This window comes from Littorina saxatilis, linkage group LG3, assembly GCF_037325665.1.
Source record: "Littorina saxatilis isolate snail1 linkage group LG3, US_GU_Lsax_2.0, whole genome shotgun sequence".
Taxonomy (NCBI): Eukaryota; Metazoa; Mollusca; class Gastropoda; order Littorinimorpha; family Littorinidae; genus Littorina; species Littorina saxatilis.
Window position 1 is genome coordinate 48,597,957 of NC_090247.1, and position 16,072 is coordinate 48,614,028.

Here is a 16,072-nt window from a genome sequence, read left to right on the forward strand (position 1 = left end):
AAGTCTCGTGGCCGTTGCGGTGCGCCCGATTTTTCTTTCACTTGAAAACTTGTTTTAATATTTGTTCTTCCCACGAACTGTAAGGTCGTCCATCTTGTGGAATGAAGGGATTATGTTGAATCCTTTCTGCATAAGTGACTTGATTAAGCCGAAACCATTGATTCAACGGCGAGCCGGATCTGGAGCCCCCAGGCCGCTCGGGCGGCACTGAGTCACCAGTATCTCATTCACGAAATAGACTTTCCTATTTTTCACACATCAGTCAGCTTGCCTTCTTCAGTAGTGAAATGCGCTAGAGATCATGAGGTCGCCGGTTAGAGCCTTGCCATTTGCCGGTCCATTTTTATTTTTTCTGTAAAAAAAAAGAATCCGACAGTGTTTAACTTATTCCCCCCTCCCACCCCCCTCCCCCAGTCTGAACTTTCCTTTGCTTTATTCTTTATTCCAAAGCATTTCGGTGATCGCAATAATAAAGCAGCTTACGAGTCAAACAACTGAAAATACAATGGCGGCAGCAGCTAGGCGGGGCCCGGGACTGAAACTGAATGAGTACCAGGTCAGTCAAAGCGGCGCACATGAAGCAGTGACATTCTGTGTGTACTAGTTTCTTACATATTATGCACTGTCCATGCGGCAGTCCAGCTTTGAGAACACACTGAGATTAAACACACACACACAATTGTTACTTTAAAGGCAAGCATTCCGATCCGGAACGTGCGGAGCGCCGTTGATCTTCAAGGTGGTGGCGGTTGTGGGGTCACTAGTGGTGCTGTAGGTGGTGGTGGTGTCGTTTGTTGTTGTTGTTGCTGGTGTTGGTGTATCCTGCTGTTCTATGATAGACTTTAGAAGAGACAAGGCCCCAGAATAGTGGGGGGTCGGGTGAATGGGCGTAGACTGATAGTGACTCAGTTAAAATATCCCTTTTTATCTCAGATGAATGGCAATTTGCATAAACCTCATTTTTCACTCTTTCATTGAATCTGGTGATTGATTCCGCATTAAAATGCTGAAGTTACTGAACTCAAAAAGAACTGACGAGACGGACCCAACTTGTCGACTTTGTGCAGTATGTCACGTGACGGGCTGTTCCGTAGTTGGAATCGCGGTGTCCTGGTTAGTGGCAAGGTCGAGCAGACGCTTTTACGAGTAGCGAGGTGTGTTACGCACTGACCAGAGAGTCGTAAGTGTTGATGTGCAGTTTATACAACCTGTCTGACTTCACAGCTTACTGATTTTTCTTTGTAAACTGTTGCCATTAACTGTTCTTGCGCACACTGGGTGTTTCAAGCTTTTTGAGTTCTGCGTGTCATCATGCTTGTGATAGGTGAATGAACTGGTTGTGCAACCAGCATCTTGTTGACACCAAGCTGATTAAAAGCGCTGTATTTTCATAATTCAGACGATGCGCGGACTCTGGTGCAACCGAAGAACCAACTGTTATGATGCTGTCAGTGTGTGTTGCTGTCTTAGACTCCAGGGAAACTTAATAAGTTTGTAGACTACTACAGTAGGTGTAGTACTAGTTTGTGTGCTGCTGTTTTTACACATGTTTATGTCTCTGACTACAGTAAAACAAAACGATTAATACATCACTTTATTTAATGTTATAGGCTGCTTCCTTTCAATAAACATGATTGTGTGTAGTGTATACAATTCACCTAGCTGTTCAGGCCTTCACATGGGGTACGTATTGTGTACACAATTCACCTAGCTGTTCAGGCCTTCACATGGGGTAAAAGCATCCATCTGCTTGGACACATACCAACATTCCACAGCCTGGCTGCTTCCCATGCAGAATTGGATTTGTTTTGCTGAATCAATTTGGAAGATTGACACTAGTGTCAAGAACGAAATTCACAAACAATTCTTCATCTTGTCTAAACAGGAAGCAGAAAGACTGCCGAGATTTAGTATGCTAATTTCTTAGTCAAAGGTTGTTCTTTTTTCAATGTAAAAGTCAGGAAAGATGTTTGGTGGCGTAAATGTTTGTTTACACAGGATGGGATGTATCTTAAAGTGCAAATATGTTGGGAACAACTGTACATGTATTAACAAAAAATGTGTGTGATGTTTACTAAAAAAGCAGAATATTTTGCCTTTCACTACACAAATCTTTTTAAAGACTGCAGTTATAAAAAGGATAAAAGTATGTTTGTTGGTGTTACATTATTAAAACAAAAAACAACTTTCCTTTTGCAGATGTCCGACTACTTAGCCCCTGCCTTTGCAGTTGTACTGCCCAACCTGGGCGGCATTGCTGGTGGCTTTCTCACCAGGAGAGCCATTCCAAACTGGTATGAGGTAAGCTTGGAGAAATAGCTGAAAACGAAGGTTATGAACTAATTGATTGGCTTTTGAAAAAAAAGAGGAGACACTAGTTAGCTCTGATTAGAGCCCTGATGTCTGAATGTAGATTAACAAACTTCTTTACACCTCGGGCCACGCCATGTTTTGATTATCTATGCATATTGCATGCAAACTATGGTATGCGTTTTACATTGATTCATCTTTCCCCTTGATCTCTGCAGAACTTGCAGAAGCCCTCGTGGCGTCCACCAAACTGGGCCTTTGGGCCGGTGTGGACGTACCTGTACAGCAGCATGGGCTACGCCTCCTATCTGGTGTGGCGTGATGGGGGTGGCTTTGAGGGGGAGAATCGACTCCCACTGGCCTTGTTTGGTACACAGCTGGCGCTGAATTGGGCATGGACTCCCATCTTCTTTGGTGCCAAGAGCTTGAAATGGGTGAGCTGCACTATCAGCTAAGCCTACGGAAGATATATATTGGTGTTTGTGACACAAGCTAAAAGAATCTTATTTACATAAAAATGGTGCTTCCTGATTTTTGAGCATGTTTTCCATTCAGACGGAACATATGTATATACTTTTTGATTCAGGAGATATGAAAGAATACAATGCAATCATTTTTAAATCTGTTAGTAAAAATTCCATTTTAATGACAACTTTAATGATCAAACAAATTAATTAATGTCTAAGCTTTTAAAAATTTTTAAGAGTTTGTCACAGTGCTGCCTCACCTGCCACTAAAAGCCGGATATGACATCATCAAAGACATGTAACTAACAAGTCGCATAAGGCGAAATTACTACGTTTAGTCAAGCTGTGGAACTCACAGAATGAAACTGAACGCACTGCATTTTTTCACAATGACCGTAGTCCGCCGCTCGTGCAAAAGGCAGTGAAATTAACGAGCCTGTTTAGCGCAGGGGTGGTTGCGCTGTGCTGCATAGCACGCTTTTCTGTACCTCTCTTCGTTTAAACTTTCTGAGCGTGTTTTTAATCCAAACATATCATATCTATATTTTTTTGGAATCAGGAACCGACAAGGAATACGATGAAATTGTTTTTAAATCGATTTAGGAAATTTTATTTTAATCATAATTTTTAATTTTCAGAGCTTGTTTTTAATCTGAATATAACATATGTATATGTTTTTGGAATCAGAAAATGATAAAGAATAAGATAAACGTAATTTTGGATCGTTTTATAAAAAAATAATTTTAATAACAATTTTCAGATTTTTAATGACCAAAGTCATAATTTAGTTTTTAAGCCTTCAAGCTGAAATGCAATACCAAAGTCCGGCCTTCGTCGAAGATTGCTTGGCCAAAATTTGAATCAATTTTATTGAAAAATGAGGGTGTGACAGTGCCGCCTCAACTTTTACAAAAAGTGCGTTTAAAAAAAAGCGTGGACAGCGCTCCAGTGTCAAACTGTTGCTGCACTTGTTTGGGCGTGGCTATAAGCATAATGACATGAATTTGATTGGTCAGTATTTTTAGGCAAAGCACATGTTCTCAGCAAACAGAAAACAAAATATTGGAAGCGTGAGTCACGCTACCCAAAAATAAAATCTTTTTTTTACATATATTTTTTTTTCTATAACTTTTTTCCCCATGGTTCATTCATCATTTGACATAATTTTGTATCGAAATCTAACCATAAGATTATTGAAAAAAAGCAAAAATGTAGACGACCACCTTTAAGTTTGCTCATTAAAGTTTGTCATTAAAATCAACTTTTCACCAACAGATTTAAAAATGATTGCATCGTATTCCTCAATTTCTCCCAAATTTGAAAACATATACATATGTCATATTTACTCTTAAAATGTGCTCAGAATTACAGAAAATAGGTTAAGTAAGTACATGTACTGCGTTCGCAAGCTACGGGCGGAAACGAGCGTGACCCGTCTCGTTCTTTGGGTGTGGTTTTAGTCGAGACTATCTTAATACAGTCTGGGCGATTACTTTTTTAGTGTTAATCTTTTACTTTGATGCCGACAGCTTGACTAAATATTTGTATATCGCTTCACGCTACTTGTTCTAATCATGTTATCCTAATCCAGCTTGTTTGGGGTGTGTGTAAGAGGGGAGTTAACAGGAATGTTTCAAAACAATGTTGTTTGTTTGTTGGTTGGTTCATTAAAAGTAGGAATTTTTCGTTGGGTTGGTCAATCATTTTTTTCTGTTGACATTTGGAGTGGTTATTTTACTTACAAGACTAAGGCAGCATTTTTTTCCTCCATAATTTTGTTCCATTATTTTAATTTTTCATCCACAGGGACTGATAGAGATCACTGTGCTATGGGGAGCTATTGCGGGCACCATCTTCACGTTTTACCCGGTCAGTAAACTTGCTGCTGGTCTGCTAGTGCCGTACCTGGGCTGGGTGACACTGGCTTCTGCTCTCACGTACACCATTTGGAGAGACAACAAAGACAGAACTGACTAAGTCAGTCAAAGCTGTGACATCAACAGTTCTGTATGATTGTTCTGGCAATGATGGTACATGCATTAATCAAGTAAACATTATGCTCTGATAGGTATGTTGCATGTATTTAATTAAGTAAATAGTATCATGAACAGGCCAGATATTTGTGTACACTCCTAGACATTTAGCGCAGAGTACTTTTGAAGGTCAGTAAGAATAATGCGACCAAAACTTTATTGCGAGGAAGTTAGCAATTCTTGAAATACTGTTACTGGCAGTGTAAAGATAGTGATCACGCGCCTCACATGAAATTAAGACAAAGAAGATGATACACAAGGTATTGACTATCTTAAAATGGTGTTTCTTCAATTTCAATATTTTTTTCTTTTTGCATGCAACTTTTTCTTGAAAATGTGAAAGCTGGTTGGTCATGAATATAAGCACATAAGCATACACTGTATGTTGTCATGTTTTAAAAGAGTGAACACTGAAATGTATGCTGCTGGGAGAGCAAGCGTGAATATGGTGCTGTCTTAGGTAACTGTGCTTCTGATTGTATTTTAGTGTACTGGAAGACAGTTAATTAGTAGTTTTGCAAAGCATATTGTATCAAGTGTTCAGATGCTATCTTCCAGCAAATTATGTATCTAATTATCAAGAAAATTGAAGTGTTATTAAAAAAACCCATAACAACTTTTGAGTATTAACGAATGCAAGATGTATTTTAGTCTCCTGTAGACACTTATGTATTTGCTTGTTTGTTATTTCCCCTCTCAAAGCAATAATCTCAAATACTGCAATAATTATGCAAGTGGATCTTGCAGTCTCAGTACAACAGTATGTGCAATGTTCAAGTATTACAAGCGTTATTGTACATTGTTCATGTAGCACCAGATTTTTGATGGCACTACAAGACCAATCGCTGAGCATTTTCTCCACAGGGTTTTCAAATTTTCCATTTTATTTGATCGCTCATGTCTCAAAAGCCAAGGACCTACTTTATGTGCCTTCTGTGACAATCTCATCTTTATGTTTTCCTCCGAAAACGGCGTATGGCTGCCTAAATGGCGGGGTAAAAAACGGTCATACACGTAAAATTCCATTCGTGCAAAAAACACGAGTGTACGTGGGAGTTTCAGCCCACGAACGCAGAAGAAGAAGAAGAATCTTTATGTTTGTATGGAAGTTTTATGTTACAAAGTACAAACATGAAAAATTGGTGCACGAAGATCTTTTCTGTTGCCTGCAGCAGTTTGTTGCCCTAATCTGAGTTTTTGAGTGTGTGTATGCATTTTTTCTTGATAGTTCAGTGCAAAAGGGACTGTTGAGGTTTTTGACCACTGGAAAAATATGAATGTCAGAGTGACTGCTGCCTTACCTTTGTGCAAATCTGACTGGTCTTTAAATCACAAACATAAAATGATACTTGAGTCTCAGAGAAAGTTCTTGGCTTTGTTAAATATCTTCAGTGTTTTATCTCTGAAAAATAAACCTTTTTGTGTATGCATGTAGGGTTTAGTTAGAGTAAGGGTTAACCCTAACCCTATTTGGCATTTGCCAGCAGGTAACATTTTTTCCCTGTTTTTCCTGTGCCATGATTTCAAATCGATTGAGTATGTATGTTATCACAGAAGATTTGTCACATAAATCTAGTCTTTCAGAGTTGACCCTTTTTCACCCAAGCCCCCCGTGGGTTAGGGGGAAGAATTTACCCGATGCTCCCCAGTAAGAGGCGACTAACGGATTCTGTTTCTCCTTTTACCCTTGTTAAGTGTTTCTTGTATAGAATATAGTCAATGTTTGTAAAGATTTTAGTCAAGCAGTATGTAAAAAATGTTAAGTCCTTTGTACTGGAAACTTGCATTCTCCCAGTAAGGTCATATATTGTACTACGTTGCAAGCCCCTGGAGCAATTTTTTTTAGTGCTTTTGTGAACAAGAAACAATTAACAAGTGGCTCTATCCCATCTCCCCCCTTTCCCCGTCGCGATATAACCTTGAACGGTTGAAAACGACGTTAAACACCAAATAAAGAAAGATTTTTCACCCAAGCTTTCTTGATTTGTACAGATTGACATTTCAAATAGTGAAACATCTCCCAAAACATAATTTTACTGCTACATGTAACTGTAGGCTGAGCTACAAGCATGTGTCCTTGCTGAACTCTTCTTCTAATGTGATTAATAAAAGTGCTTAATAATTTAATTTTATATGGCATAATCAATGTTCATTACTTTGATAATTAAACCGAGGACGCTTTATTCCTTAACAGTTTGGGACCATAAATTTCTATCTGAGCAGATTGAGAGAAGGGAGATACATGAGCGCAGAATCCTTGTGGCTCATAAACTTTGCTGCTGATTGCATCCAAAGAAAATAAGAAAAGAGCAATTATTAAAAAAAAGTAACAATTAACAAAGAAACCTTTACAGTGCGAATGGATAAAAAGGAACTTTGTTAATGCAGAAAAACAGCAGTTTGTGATTTTGCTTCCTTTTTGGAATATCCTTATTTGTTAAATGATTTTTTATGATTCTGCTCTATTTTAAATTTCATTGTATCGCTCATTCTACATTTAAGTGTGATATTTGCTTCAAACGACTCTCGGAAATCAAATAAACATTTAATGAAATGCACCATGTATTTGTTTCAAATGAGAAAGAAATTGTGAGCACAGTACATTACTTCGAGCACACCAAAAGTTATTTACCAAAAGTTATTTACTGTTCTCTGAGGCAAAGAGGAAATGTTGTTGTTGTTGTTGTTGTAAGAACATTTCTCACTGTTGATGCCACTAAAACTCTCGTTACATCCTGCATTCTGTCCAGATTAGATTACTGCAACTCCCTTCTCATAGGCTGCCCTGACTCCACTCTCCAACCCTTGCAAAAAGTACAACACTCTGCTGCACGTCTCATTTTCAGAGCACAGCATCGACAACCCTGCACTCCTCTCATGAAAGAACTTCACTGGCTTCCTGTATCTGAACGTATTAGGTATAAAGCTGCCTGCTTCTGCTACAATATCATCTCTGAATCGGCACCTGCCTATCTTTCTGAACTGGTCTCCCTCTACACTCCCTCTCGCACCCTTCGTTCTTCTGATGATGCTCGACTTCTCCGTCAAGGTCGCTTTAAACGCAAGGCTCATGGCTTCCGCACGTTTTCGTACTATGGACCTCAGTTATGGAATTCACTCCCCTTTCAATTGCGTCACTCTCCATCCATTTCATCTTTTAAGTCCAATTTGAAAACTCACTTGTTCCAACAACACTACGGATAGTTCCTTAGTATAGAGTCTGGGGTTGTGAGATGTGCATGATGTGTTGTTTGAATCTGACAGTGATTGTATGATTTTTGTATACATGTATTGTTGTCACGCGCTTTGAACTTCTGATAAGGCGCTTTATAAATGCCTATTGTTGTTGTTGTTGTTGTTGTTGTTGTTGTTGTTGTTGTTGTTGTTGTTGTTGTTGTTGTTGTTGTTGTTGTTGTTGTTGTTGTTGTTGTTGTTGTTGTTGTGTCAAATGTAAAACCAAATGAGCGCAGTGGCCTTGTGGATAAGATGCTAGCATCCCATGCAGACAGTTGAGTGTTCGAAACCCGACTGCTCTTGGTGGGTTAGGGGTGGAGATTTTCCAATCTCACAGCAGGTCAACTTCTGTGCAGACCTGTGTACATGCAAGCACAAGACCAAGTGTGGCTGCGTATAGCGGCCTAAATGGCGGGGTAAAAAAAACGGTCATACACGTTAAAAAGAACACTACTTTGTAGTGCAAAAAATGTGAGTGTACATGGGAGTTTCAGCCCATGAATGCAGAAGAAGAAGAAAAACCTAAACCAAGATGCCTAGACAGCATATGTCACATCATAGTAGAATAGTTAACCTACTTTAACAAGAAGAGCAAACGCTCGATCGAGTCACTTTCGCAGTTCTGAATATTATATGAGGCATCAGATGGACAGGAAGAAATTGCTATTCACAACACAATGAGTCACGTTCACATAAAATTTGAGCCCGGTCACTTTTATAGTTTCCGAGAAAAGCCCAACGTTAAGTTGTGTGTTGCCGAACAGAAAAGGCTAGTTATCTCCCTTGTTTTTCTGATAACGTTCGTAAAAGGCTACAGATGTAAATACTTTGATGTAAAGAATAATCCTACAAAGTTTCAATCACATCCGATGAACTTTGTCAAAGATATAAAATGTCTAATTTTTCCTTTGACGCTGACCTGTGACCTTGAAAAAGGTCAAAGGTCAACGAAACCATCGTTAAAGTGTAGAGGTCATTGAGGTCACGACTAAACAAAATATGAGCCCGATCGCTTTGATAGTTTCCGAGAAAAGTCCAACGTTAAGGTGGTGTCTACGGCCGGCCGGCCGGACGGCCGGCCGGACAGACTAACACTGACCGATTACATAGAGTCACTTTTTCTCAAGTGACTCAAAAAGCAATATAGAATGAAATCCTTCCCCTCCCCTCCTCTCACCCATGTTACCAAGTGTACCAAACAAACTCTCATGTTACATTTGGTGCTGCCCAGAAGGAATCGACCAGGACATGATGTGACCATGCAGGAATGGTGTACAAATAACCACTGGTGACTACTGTGGTCTTTCCATCCTGATTCAAACCTGCAATCCATATTTTGGTAAGTAATTTACTCAGCCTATACTTACTTCTGTTTGATTGCCTTTGCCTCCAAATATAATTTGAACGGTATGTGCACTCTGTTGTACCCGAAAGCACGGCAAAACCAAAGAAAACTTGAACAAAACAAGCAAAATCAACAAAAAAGAAAAGCAGTTCAAGGTGTATTTAGGGAAATGCTTTGCAAGATCTAGCTGCACCAAAACGGCAGCAACATATTTTTCTCATTAGTAATTTTTTTTGTTTTTACATTTAGTCAAGTTTTGACTAAATGTTTTAACATAGAGGGGGAATCGAGACGAGGGTCGTGGTGTATGTGTGTCTGTCTGTCTGTGTGTGTGTGTGTGTGTGTCTGTGTGTGTGTGTAGAGCGATTCAGACTAAACTAATGGACCGATCTTTATGACATTTTACATGAGAGTTCCTGGGTTAAATGTCTTTGATGACGTCATATCCGGCTTTTTGTAAAAGTTGAGGCGGCACTGTCAGACCCTCATTTTTCAATCAAATTGATTGACATTTTTGTAAAGCAATCTTTGACGAAGGCCGGACTTCGGTATTGCATTTCAGCTTGGTGGCTTAAAAATTAATTAATGATTAGTTGGTCATTAAAAATCTGAAAATTGTAATACATTTTTTTTTAATATAAAACGATCCAAATTTACGTTCATCTTATTCTACATCATTTCCTGATTCCAAAAACATATAAATATGTTATATTTGGATTAAAAACAATCTCTGAAAATTAAGAATATAAAAATTATGATCAAAATTAAATTTCCGAAATCGATTTAAAAACAATTTCATCTTATTCCTTGTCTGTTTCTGATTCCAAAAAACATGTAGATATGATATGTTTGGATTAAAAACACGCTCAGAAAGTTAAAACGAAGAGAGGTACAGAAAAGCGTGCTATGCAGCACAGCGAAACCACTACCGCGCTAAACAGGCTCGTCAGTTTCACTCCGTTTTGCACAAGCGGCGGACTACGGTCATTGTGAAAAAATGCAGTGTGTTCAGTTTCATTCTGTGAGTTCCACAGCTTGACTAAATGTAGTAATTTCGCCTTACGCGGCTTGTTTTTGTTTTGTTTTTGTTTTCTTGTTGTCCATGTACTGATTTAGACCACTGAGCAGAGATTCCATGAAATGGGATGCAACCCTGTAAATACACAAAACACCGACATGTTTACTTGGGAGTGATTTCCCTTCATTTTGGGGAGAAGGATTATTTTTTAGGATAAGACCTTGCTGATTTAACTAATACGGATAATGTTAAAGACAAAAATAATAATAATCACAATATTATCTATGTTTGTCCGTTCAAAGCTCAACAGTTAGCCCCCCAAAATAGACATTTGCATTTGGAATGAATCCACACAGCAAGGGAGACAACCGAAATTCTCTAAAGCAGACGATCAATTATGTCTGGGTGTTGTCACGGTGCTGATGGATTGTTGCTGTCCTTGTTTCTGGCGGCGCGTACTGAGACAGAGGCCCTATTTACAGATAGAAGAGTGGTTGGTGGTCTGATTTAGTGTTGGCGAAAAACAGCTGAAATTTTGAGCTGTGATGATGATGCAATGAAGCGAAAAAAGGCAAGTCAATCACCGATGACCATGGAGAGATATCAATGACTATGACAGGCGACTAATGTTGCCGATCAGTTGCTGAGATTGTGCACTACATTGAATCTAAATGGGTTCTCCTGTAGTGGAAATGGTCGGCCTCCCTGATTGCAGATCACGTTGTGACGGTACGCACCAGCCGGGTAGCAAGGCCACGACTGACTGCACACGTAAAGCAAGACCTTCAATTGAGACTTTACCCGATGTAGAATTAGGATGCATTTTCAACTACCTAACCTGGCGAGATAAACTTAGTCTGCTGAAGGCCATTCCTCAGGTGTGGAGGGTTATCAACTCTCCCCTCGGATGGCAGAAATTCCACGCTGGGGAAAAGAGAAGTGCAGAAGGCCAGCAAGAGGAGCTGGCTTGTGTGCATGAGTATGGTCACCTCTTCCAGCACTGCACTTTGTGGTTAGGAAGGCCTTGCAGAAACACCTGGGAGTGCACCTGTCTCTTTGACAATCTGCACACACATAACATTTTCCCAGTTCTTGAAGCATTGGTAGACACGTGTTGTGTGTTGCGGTCCCTCCGGCTCTATCACCCTTCCCATGTGACCCCTCAGAGCTGCGACACAGACATCTTCAAACAGTACCAGCAGGCTATTGAAAGGTTGCTGATGTATGCTCTCCAGCGAAATCGGTTCAGCCTTGAACTTTGTTGTTTACTGTATTCACAGGATCATATTCGACCCATCTCGCTGCGGTTTCTAGACTACTACATTTCCAATCCCCAGGCCCTCCAGCTGGTGAGAGTTCTGGACATCACTCGCATTACAGATAGTCGACTGCAGTCACCAGCTCCCCTGACTTGTCTCAAGTCCATGAAGCAGCTCAGCACACTGAAGATTCCTATACACTGTGTCACCATGGGAACAGTGCAGTCCATGGTGCAGAACCAACTCAAGAACCTGTACTTACTTAGTGATGATTGCACTGTTGACCATGACTTCCATGAGAAGAAGCATCTCAGTTGGGATGGCCTGTTGCCGCCCAGCAATGGCAGTGGCTTCTCTGTGCATTACATCTTCAAGCAGCGGGTGTTAAACGGTGAGGACTTGAGCCCAAATCCTCACGTGAAGTCTGTGTGCTTTGACAGTTTGTGCAAACCCATTTCTGAAGATTTGCTCATGGCTGTGGCAGAATGCTATTGCACCAGTTTACAACTGTTTGGTATCACCCACAGTATTTGGAAGCCAGAACTGAGGTTGTCAGATTTATCAAAATTTGCAGCAAAGTGTAGATCCATGACTCATTTTTTGTCCACAGTGGCACTGGCCGGGTCTTTGCTAGTGTCATTGGTACACAACGCTCCTCTTCTAAAACAAGTACAGATTGTTGCCACACAAGATGCTGAACTTCATGAACTGGCGGAAATAATTCCCATCATGTCTAAATGTCTGAAGAAGGACTGGAGGCCCCATTCCTCACCCAACACATTCCAAGAGGAAATCTGTGAATTGTCTTTTCTCATGGATGAATACTTGCTTCGAGGTTATGGGTTGTAATAAACATAGCTAAAGCTTTGTGATTTTATCAGCAAAAGATGAATACAGAAATGAGTACTTTCAGTATGTTGTAATCAAAAGCTCTAGGGACACCCATTCTGATGGTGGTCCCTGAGAAAAGCGAACATCAGTTGTCTGAATTACTGCATTTACTGATTTAGCACAATACTCCACAGGCATTTTTGTTTATGTGCAATAAGAATTCAAAGGGAACATTTAGTTACACATAATTATATCCTTTCTAAATTTTGTTTTGGTATACTATTTTTGTAATTTAAGTTTTTGATGTTGTGCCATATTCCTTTAGGCCCCCCCAAAAAAATTGTCTGTTTCTGGTCACCCGACCGACCCTAAATTTCGGCGCCGACCCTAAACTTTTTTTTTTCAAACTCAAAATTTTTTTTATTTTTTTTGGTGGTAAAGGACAGGGTGAGAAAATGAACAACAAAAACGTGTGAAAACGAAAGTCCGCTGACGATTTGTAAATGTGTTGAGTGTCTTGTCTCTATGTATAGTGAATCCAGTCTCTTTGCGCGATTTTTAAAGTTAGTTTTATTGGTCTACATTTGGGGTAAAAAAAAAAAAATAAATAAAAAAATAAAATAAAAAATAAATCCCGACCTACCGACCCTATTTTTTTTAGCCATGTTACCAGAAACAGACAATTTTTTTTTTTTTGCCTTAGCTTTCTTCTTTTTGAGTCACTTGAGAAAAAGTGACTCTATGTAATCGGTCAGTGTTAGTCTGTCCGGCCGGCCGGCCGGCCGGCCGGCCGTCCGTCCGTCCGTAGACACCACCTTAACGTTGGACTTTTCTCGGAAACTATCAAAGCGATCGGGCTCATATTTTGTTTAGTCGTGACCTCCAATGACCTCTACACTTTAACGATGGTTTCGTTGACCTTTGACCTTTTTCAAGGTCACAGGTCAGCGTCAAAGGAAAAATTAGACATTTTATATCTTTGACAAAGTTCATCGGATGTGATTGAAACTTTGTAGGATTATTCTTTACATCAAAGTATTTACATCTGTAGCCTTTTACGAACGTTATCAGAAAAACAAGGGAGATAACTAGCCTTTTCTGTTCGGCAACACACAACTTAACGTTGGGCTTTTCTCGGAAACTATAAAAGTGACCGGGCTCAAATTTTATGTGAACGTGACTCATTGTGTTGTGAATAGCAATTTCTTCCTGTCCATCTGATGCCTCATATAATATTCAGAACTGCGAAAGTGACTCGATCGAGCGTTTGCTCTTCTTGTTGTAATCTAGCCTTTATCCAATCATCAGTGTAAAAACACAGAAGCAAGATCTAACCGAATTAGGCCGGCAATAGTGCATGTTATATCAAATACAACTACAGTATTGCCAAAAGTCACTTTTATACATGTTTCATTTTATATGTGAACTTACATTAATTGAGTACAGTGAGATCATTATAGCATACATACATACATTACATCAAAGTTGTGTGATATCTGCTCAAAGTGCATGAAATGGACTTGCTTTTAGTGATCCTCAGCTTTCATGTCATATATCTATTGACTTATTGACTTAACATCTTGTTAGGCCCCAAAAAATAATAGGTGTTGTTACGGTAACATAGCCAAAAAAAATAGGGTAGGAAGGTAGGCAATCACTTTTCTTTTTTTTTTTTACTTTTTTTTCTAATGTGTACAAATTAAACCTACTTGACAGGGAAATAAGTGTGCGACTCGGGCGCTTTCGCTTTCATTGCGTTTTCTGCACTCGTTTACTTGATGTTTTTTTTTGGTTTTTTTGACAAATGTAATAAAAAGTTATAGGGTCGGCCCCAAAAAATAGGGTAGGTCGGGTTACCGTAACCACACCTATTTTTTTTTTAGGCCTTATATATTCTGAGAACTTCAATGGACCAAATCAACCAGTTGATAGATTAACTGCCTGAGTGATAGGTTGTTTTTTTGTTGTTTTGTTTGTTTGCTTAACGCCCAGCCGACCACGAAGGGCCATATCAGGGCGGTGCTGCTTTGACATATATATATAACGTGCGCCACACACAAGACAGAAGTCGCAGCACAGGCTTCATGTCTCACCCAGTCACATTATTCTTACACCGGACCAACCAGTCCTAGCACTAACCCCATAATGCCAGACGCCAGGCGGAGCAGCCACTAGATTGCCAATTTTAAAGTCTTTGGTATGACCCGACCGGGGTTTGAACCCACGACCTCCCGATCACGGGGTGGACGCCTTACCACTAGGCCAACCGTGCCGGTGATAGGTTGGTTGGTTTTTGGTACATGCACATTGTTTTTTTATGTGTTAACCTTTGCCGGATGCCGCTTTTGACTACACACGCCCGACGATGCGGGTTTGTTTGAACCCATACATTTGAAAGAGGGTTTTTACCGTTTATTTCTCTAACGACGATGCAGGTTTGTCTGAACCCATACATTTGAAAGAGGGTTTTTACCGTTTATTTCTCTAACGACGGGGTGGGTGCAGGGAAACCCACAGCGCTACTTCAGTGGGTGCATCGAGTTTCTCCCTTCACCGATTTCTTGCAGGGGAGAGAGAGGGGGAGGGAGAGACTGAGAAACTAAGAAAGAGAGAGAGAGAGAGAGAGACTAAGAAAGAGAGAGAGAGAGAGAGACTAAGAAAGAGAGAGAGAGACTGAGAAAGAGAGAGACTAAGAAAGAGAGAGAGAGACTAAGAAAGAGAGAGAGAGAGAGACTAAGAAAGAGAGAGAGACTAAGAAAGAGAGAGAGACTAAGAAAGAGACAGAGAGAGAGACTAAGAAAGAGAGAGAGAGAGACTAGGAAAGAGAGAGAGACTAAGAAAGAAAGAGAGAGACTAAGAAAGAGAGAGAGAGAGACTAAGAAAGAGAGAGAGAGAGAGAGGCTAAGAAAGAGAGAGAGGGAGACTAAGAAAGAGAGAGAGAGAGGCTAAGAAAGAGAGAGAGAGACTAAGAAAGAGAGAGAGACTAAGAAAGAGAGAGAGAGAGAGACAAAGAAAGAGAGAGAGAGACTAAGAAAGAGAGAGAGAGAGAGAGACTAAGAAAGAGAGAGAGAGACTAAGAAAGAGAGAGAGAGAGAGACTAAGAAAGAGAGAGAGAGAGAGACTAAGAAAGAGAGAGACTAAGAGAGAGAGACTAAGAAAGAGAGAGAGAGAGAGACTAAGAAAGAGAGAGAGAGAGAGACTAAGAAAGAGAGAGAAAGAGAGAGAGAGAGAGACTAAGAAAGAGAGAGACTAAGAAAGAGAGAGAGAGAGACTAAGAGAGAGAGAGAGAGACTAAGAAAGAGAGAGAGAGAGAGAGACTAAGAAAGAGAGAGAGAGACTAAGAAAGAGAGAGAGAGACTAAGAAAGAGAGAGAGACTAAGAAAGAGAGAGAGAGAGAGACTAAGAAAGAGAGAGAGAGACTAAGAAAGAGAGAGAGAGAGAGACTAAGAAAGAGAGAGAGAGAGAGACTAAGAAAGAGAGAGAGAGAGACTAAGAAAGAGAGAGAGACTGAGAAAGAGAGAGAGAGAGACTAAGAAAGAGAGAGAGAGAGAGAGACTAAGAAAGAGAGAGAGAGA

At 40.0% G+C, this 16,072-nt stretch overlaps 2 protein-coding genes across 3 annotated transcripts; both read left to right on the forward strand.

Moving 5' to 3' along the window:
* The first annotated feature begins 1,065 nt into the window (after nt 1-1,065).
* Nucleotides 1,066-7,368, forward strand: LOC138962535 (translocator protein-like). 2 transcript variants are annotated; one of them, XM_070334378.1, is made up of 4 exons: nt 1,066-1,180; nt 2,200-2,301; nt 2,529-2,744; nt 4,584-7,368. In XM_070334378.1, the coding sequence occupies exons 2-4, from the start codon at nt 2,200-2,202 to the stop codon at nt 4,752-4,754; spliced, it is 489 nt and encodes a 162-aa protein (XP_070190479.1). In that variant the 5' UTR covers nt 1,066-1,180; the 3' UTR covers nt 4,755-7,368. The 2 variants fall into 2 exon arrangements, with proteins under 2 accessions (XP_070190479.1, XP_070190480.1); XM_070334379.1 differs by having other exon boundaries at nt 1,113-1,154.
* Nucleotides 7,369-10,807: 3,439 nt separating this feature from the next.
* Nucleotides 10,808-15,631, forward strand: LOC138962520 (uncharacterized). Its single transcript, XM_070334359.1, has one exon. It carries the CDS (start codon nt 11,079-11,081, stop codon nt 12,513-12,515), a length of 1,437 nt encoding a protein of 478 aa, XP_070190460.1. The 5' UTR covers nt 10,808-11,078; the 3' UTR covers nt 12,516-15,631.
* Nucleotides 15,632-16,072: the final 441 nt, after the last annotated feature.

Coding starts and splice junctions, on each gene's coding strand:
- LOC138962535 (XM_070334378.1), top strand. CDS start 2,200: ATGTCCGACTACTTAGCCCCTGCCTTTGCAGTTGTACTGCCCAACCTG. Junction 2,302..2,528: donor CCATTCCAAACTGGTATGAG/GTAAGCTTGGAG, acceptor TGATCTCTGCAG/AACTTGCAGAAGCCCTCGTG. Junction 2,745..4,583: donor GTGCCAAGAGCTTGAAATGG/GTGAGCTGCACT, acceptor TTTCATCCACAG/GGACTGATAGAGATCACTGT.
- LOC138962520 (XM_070334359.1), top strand. CDS start 11,079: ATGGGTTCTCCTGTAGTGGAAATGGTCGGCCTCCCTGATTGCAGATCA.